The sequence below is a fragment of the Cryptomeria japonica genome, chromosome 4 (assembly GCF_030272615.1).
Source record: "Cryptomeria japonica chromosome 4, Sugi_1.0, whole genome shotgun sequence".
Lineage (NCBI taxonomy): Eukaryota > Viridiplantae > Streptophyta > Pinopsida > Cupressales > Cupressaceae > Cryptomeria > Cryptomeria japonica.
Genome location: NC_081408.1, coordinates 172,220,325 through 172,227,009, shown reverse-complemented (window position 1 = coordinate 172,227,009; position 6,685 = coordinate 172,220,325). Strand labels below are relative to the sequence as shown.

Below are 6,685 nucleotides of genomic sequence, written 5' to 3'. Positions count from 1 at the left end.
GTCATGTCTTTAGATTAGAGTGTGTTTGTTTGTTTGTGTTCCCCCATACTTGTCCATATATATTTGTGCTTTCTCCTAGAGGACTCGGGACACCCTTGTAGATACTCAAATACAAGGGAGAAAATGTGTCATATGCTTCCTCTATTTGTTTCATTGTTCTTCTTTTTGTTGTGTATTAATTTTTTACATTTGGGGACGATGGTAACCGTTGGTGTCATTTAGACCTTCTTCCATGTTGATCTGAATTTTTGTTTTCTCTTTGTTTTCATGTGCTCATTCTTCATGATCTAAAAACTTTGGGACTATGATGATGATTCATTCACAATTATATGCATAGATTCTACTAATATGAATGTTATTGACACCAAATAATTAGATCCCCTTGTCTCTTTATGTTCCTATTGATGTTGTGGGTTCTATGTGCTATTTGTTGCAAGGTAGCATTCCATCAATACATCTTGTTATGTTTTCATGAAACAACATCCCTCCTCCTTCAAATAACTTGTGCTCCTCTCAATGTAGCACATATCATTCTAGGAGGGGATATCATTTTCATATTTATATTACAAATATCTTATCTCATGATATTTTTTGAAATGTGTTTGCATCCAGTTGTTGTATCCATCATCTAGCATGGGTGCAATCCACTAGACTTTGTCATTGTGAGTGTCTATGCCTCTTTTTTGTGGCTACCCTACAACACAATTTGTAGCAGTCATATGTCAATTGGAGTGTTGTATGGTCTCTAACATGACACAACTTACTACCCATACATATTGGTGTCATTTGATGTCTGTATAATTTTCTTATATCTATTTTTCCTTTTCATCTAACGTGTTTGTATGTAGCTAACATGTTTATGGTGATACAACTTAGCAATCTTCGTGTGGGATCAACTTAGGTCTCTTCCCTAGGGGCAACTCCACACAGATAGAAGACTCTACTTCAACTTCACATCTTACGTAAAATAATCTCAACTCTCTTCTCTCTACTTTAGTTCAAATTTCCTTATGAACATATATGCTCACTAAAGTGGGAGCAAAATATAATGTCATAAATTTCACCCCATGCAATTTCACATTACGTACGCCTTTTCTTTATTCATAATTAAGATAGTTTATGCATGCTAAACCTTAATTTAATCTAAGTGCACACACCTCGTCACCTTTTAGATCTGATTCCTCAACTATTAGGTCTGAATTGCACTCAAATGCATGCATGCCATGAAGATGTTTGCACACTACACTAGCATCTCGCAAAAATTCACAACTAATTTGGTCGTTGAAAGATTAAAGTTGCTTAATTCAATAGTGTAACACCTTTGAGCATTCATACCAACGTCGAGAACCACTACCTGTCCATAAAACTTACTTTTTGCTTCATTTTTCCTCTCTCCGGCTCTCTCTTCAACTCTCTTGGCTTTCTCAACACAATCTCTAAACTTCTTCAACATTCTCACAACACACCATTGCTTCATTATTGCATTTCTTCCATTCACAACATTCACAACATCCATTATTACATTATTATCACAGTGACATCTTGCAACTCTACGACCATCGTTTGAAAGGCTTGTTGTCGTCTCAAGGACCATTATTCTTCATTCCAACAAGTTCCATTGCTTCTAGTTTTGAGAGCAGTAACTATTTGGGTTTCTCATTTTATCTAATTTCTTGTTATTAGCATATTGTTTATATATGGTTTATGTCTTTTTGTTTATCATCTTGTCGAAATGTTGTCAATGGAGGTGCGAACACCAAAACAAGAGTTTGACTGAGGCAAACCTCTTAACACATCTACCTCAACATTTTCACTTTAGCCTTTTGTGTGTCGGTTTGAGTGGAGAAGATTGTCACCCTTGCTAGAGCCTCGGTCATGTCTCTCTCTATGATATTATTCCATCTCTCCTTTATTATTTGATTTCATTCAGTGCCTTATTTCAATCTTTTATATCTGCTACATATTTTACTTTTTTGATATTCAACCTTCAAAATATTATATAGTTTATTTTGCATCTTTCTATGCTAGTCTTTATGATCTATTTGTATAGGACACTTGTGCACTATGTTGTCATCTTAGACCCATGCATTTGTCTTGGGTAGAGAGCTTATCGAGCTGCCCGAAAGATCTTTATAGTATGTATTTTTGTCTTCTGAAGTCTAAACAGTTTGATTAATTTGTATGGTTGATTAAATGCACATTCTCCCATCAGTGAACAGACTCAAAGGTTATAGTTGCCTAAAAGTTTGTTCCAAGTGGAGAGTTGAGATTCAAATCCTAGAGGGGTTTTATTACCTTTCATAATGATTCATTTTTCACACTCTACAATACCAAGGATTCAAAACCTTGTGAACAATGATAAATCGATTCTACAAATCATCAACATCATCTTTTTAACACTGATTTCTCTCATTTGATTATTACATTTATAATTATACCCATTCTAAATATTTGCACTTATTTAATAAACCTAATCCCACTTATTTAATTGACCCAGATTTAATTAGGTGGTGCATTTATCTTTCATTTATAAAACTAACAAGAATCCACGCCTAGCTTGCAATGTAAGAATGTGTTTATATACCCCAACCATAAAGTAAAGGAAAATTGATCACATTGAATCAACACCAACATTGCAAAGGAAAGATTGTACATTTTTAACCTCCCAAGGAGAAGCGAAAATTCATGAGAAGCTGCCTTACAGATGCAGATCTGATGCAAAACAATCTAATTTATGTTGTCACAATAGCCTCAAGGCCTTATTATTACAACCTGATGCAAATAATAACCCATACATCTAAGGAGAAAAATGGGGGAAATCCTATTTAGGCTTGAAGTTAGATTTTATTTTCTCAACTTCACCACCATCAATATGAAATGCCTTACTCAGCACTGCATCATCAATAGGAGGAGTAGATCCAAACAGAGTAACTGGAATAGACTGAGTTCCAGGCAGCTGGCTGTTAAAAGCAGTAAGTACAGCTGCTTTACCTTTTCCGACATTCCTCTGAAAATGCACCAACGCTTTTGGAAACACAAAAACATCCCCCTTTTTCACAATCTGAGAATATAACATGTTACTTGTGGTTATGAATCCAACCTCCAGAGAGCCCTTCAAAACAAAGATAATTTCAGTTGCACGAGGGTGTGTGTGAGGTGGGTTTACACCTCCTGGAGCGAAGTCTGCTCGGCCCATAGATATTCCCAATGTATTTAGCCCTGCAAATTTGAGTACATTTGCAGCTGTTACATTAGATCCCACTGAATTATTTGTTGATCCTTCCTTGGCCAGCCCTGAGAACTTGAAATCTGAGGCATTTACTTTGCTGGATTCTTTGCATATGAATCCATTCACCTTCACAGTGCCTGTGAAATGAACAATAAACAAATTTAGCTGGTACGAACAAAGAATTTTAGAGTAAACTCCCAAGGATAGAAATGGCATCTAATTATGTTTCACATCAAATTCTATGATCTATAATCAGAAAATAATTTATCTACAGCGTTTCCGGTAAACTTCTATGATTCATATGATCTGAAATATTAGACATTAAAATATCTATACAGCGTTTCCGGTAAACTTCTATGATTCATATGATCTGAAATATTAGACATTAAAATATCTATACAGTTGAATCCAAAAAAAGAAAGCTCAGAAGTTAAAAATGTCATTCTAAGACCCATTATAAGGTTGGGAATGATTATGATTAGACATGTAAAGCTTCATAATTGCACATAAACAGGATAAAGTTGAAGAGACTTTTCACAAAGTTCAGACCAAAAAGAGTGGAATCTTCTTTCTTATTTGCAATTTATTCGGGAGAGCTTTTTTTTAAACTTTTTGGATTTGCTTATGTAATGATGACATACACTGAATAGTTGTTTCTGAGTTAGGTAGAATGATAAGATGACATATCTGGATTGTTCTAAGTTTGATTAGCATTAAGATAATATTTTTGAAAGACTGTGAATGGATAACTCAGGATCTCGATCTAGACCTTAAAAAGAATGATACCAGTAATTATATACACTCTGGATTTTGGATCTTTAAATAATGATTATATACCTTCTGGATTAATGTGTTTAGATATACTGATTCTTATAATGAATAGATTTAGGGTCTAGATGAATTGACAAGATTTGGGTTACTCCACAGCTTAATCACCAGTTTTCACAGTCCAAAGAATGTATGGATAGATCAGTCACCATAGAAGCTATATTGGATCTGCTTCCAAAAACCATGAAAATGATCCTTGTGATTATGATACCCTTTAGATTTAGATTTAGATTTAGATTTAAAGCTATAACGGTTATATCATTACAACAGGATTATTAATTACCCACATAGGTTTAGTGTGATCCTGGAAAACTCAGGATACAGAAACTAGAACATACATTGCATAAGTAAAAAACAAAACAGATCTTCTGAAGAAACAGGGGAAACTCCTACCCAGATTGAGGTATGGCTTGTTGTGCCCTTTCAAAGTGAGACCATTTGGGTGTTCACCAATTAAGAGGATTCTTTTGCAACTAAAGATGACATTCCCAGGTCATTAGGACTGGTTAAATTAGGGCATAAGTTTGCCTCTGCTCTTATAAAGATTTTTACAGAACAAAGTTTAGAAGGCCAACAAGCTCAAATGGTGAAGATGCTTCACTCAAAAAGTGATCACCAGAGGATTCTATTCTCTCTGAATGCAGTAACCTTGTTATGGCCTCAATTGGGGAAGATGCAACACTCAAATAGTGTTCACCAGAGGATAATGTTCCCTCTGAATGCAGTAACCTTGTTATGGCTCAACTGGGGAAGATTCTTCACTCAAATAGTGTTCACCAGAAGGTTCCACTCCCTCTGAATGCAAATAATCATATGACCAGGGTTCTATGACTCTACTACAATGATGAATCACTCAATAAATTTAGAAAGAAATCAAATAGTTTTAAACATACCTGTGGCCATGTCAGCTACACAGAGATCCTGTAAAGGATCTGGGTCTGCAAATACAGTCAGTATCATCAAGGTGAGTGATACCCAGAGAATATTTAGTCCAGCTGTTTCTTTCATTCTTGCCATTCTCTCTTACACAGGAAAAACACCCAGAGAAGTTCCTTGTAGAAGTGTACTATTGGAAGAGGATTTATTAAAGGATGGTGCTTCAAGGTATCGTGGATCCATCCAGTTTGTAAGGGAGATTTTGACTTGGCTGTTCAAAAAAAAATTTGGAGACTGCTTTATTATATTCCAAGACGTGCTTTTTTATATTTAGGTGCTAAAACAATCAAAAGAGTGCTAATATTCCAAACATGTGTTTAATCATATTTAATTTTCCTCTGGAGTTTGTTGTCTGTCATTGCTGAAATCAATGCAATTTACCTTTCTATGTTGACTTGCCCATCGAGTTGGAATTTGAAAGTTTAATAGGTAGTGTCTCTATCCTTATCCAAGGAGTTTGAAAAAGTGGGCTTATGTCTTCATCCTTATCTTCACTCAAGGATGTGTTTGGTAAGAATTAGGGAAGGTAAACGCTGATCAAATAAAGGTTTCCACATTACACAAGGTGTAGAGATGAAGTTATTGCTTTTTTTCCTTTTTAATTAATACGGTGTATATTATTTCAATTATTAAACATAAATAAAATCTATTAAGCGAAAAGAGTAGTATGCGTAAGAGGAGGATTGTAGTCATGAGGTTTACTCTATATATTAGGGGAACAATATTATTATAAATAGGCTCTCAACTATCTACATGTTGTTGAACACAAATATAACTTTAGGCAAGACAACTTGCTAGAATATGGTCATCCAAGAGCACCACACCTAGGAGAAGAAGTTGAAGGTGGCCAAGAGGATTGAGACCATCCATAGGCAACACGATCCACTGAGCCTTGCATTTGAGAGCCTTGAGAATGAGATCCACAATCTCATCTAGTAGATTGACCATGACCATGCCTAAGCCCTTGAGGTGAGAAGGAATAAGGGGTTAAAGCTTTGGTAACCATGTAGGGAGCATTACTTTAGTGGTCAAGAAGCTCATGTAGATGTATGACTTTGGGAGCTTGTACTTGGAAGATCTACATAAGCACAATAGATAAAATCATAACTTTAGCGTATAAAGAAAAGTAATTGTCAACTAAACAACAAAAAAATAGAGCTAAATTTCTATCTTTCCAAATATTGAAAATAATTCCCACCCTAAAAGAATGCCAAATTTTGCCAAATTTGAATAGGAGACAAGGTTAGTCGTCCAACAACACAATATGTCATGTCAAAAGGCTTGAAGAAATCATGTATCCAACTCCAAACATCTTGAACTTTGGAATAGAACTGAAAAATATGTTTGAGAGGGAATTGTCCACAAAAGGGACAATAGGGGTTGAGAACTTCAAAGTGAGTTAGATGAGTAAAGTGGAAGACTGGGGTAATTAATGCACAATGTAAAATGAGTCAATTTAGGCTCAAGAATGGCTACCCAAATAATTTGGAACCATCAATGCCAAGTGCCAAGTGAAGATTGAAGGTGCTAATAATAATTTAATTAGTCCACCATTAGAAGATGAGGCATGAGCCACAAATATCCCTTAGGAGCTCTATAATTGAAAAAGGGACATTTTAGGATACTATTTTCCATCTTTTCACGAAGACTCAAAGGACCTAATCCTATGTTAGAGTAGCCAAGGTCAACTTG

At 35.3% G+C, this 6,685-nt stretch overlaps 1 protein-coding gene across 1 annotated transcript; it reads right to left on the bottom strand.

The window, feature by feature from the left end:
• Positions 1 to 2,592: 2,592 nt before the first annotated feature.
• On the bottom strand, positions 2,593 to 5,229 carry LOC131048993 (germin-like protein subfamily 2 member 1). Its single transcript, XM_057982988.2, has 2 exons — positions 4,951 to 5,229; positions 2,593 to 3,366 (listed from the first exon to the last, which is right to left on the bottom strand). The coding sequence occupies exons 1-2, from the start codon at positions 5,072 to 5,074 to the stop codon at positions 2,822 to 2,824; spliced, it is 669 nt and encodes a 222-aa protein (XP_057838971.1). The 5' UTR covers positions 5,075 to 5,229; the 3' UTR covers positions 2,593 to 2,821.
• Positions 5,230 to 6,685: the final 1,456 nt, after the last annotated feature.

Coding starts and splice junctions, on each gene's coding strand:
- LOC131048993 (XM_057982988.2), bottom strand. CDS start 5,074: ATGGCAAGAATGAAAGAAACAGCTGGACTAAATATTCTCTGGGTATCA. Junction 3,367..4,950: donor TGTAGCTGACATGGCCACAG/GTATGTTTAAAA, acceptor TTCATTTCACAG/GCACTGTGAAGGTGAATGGA.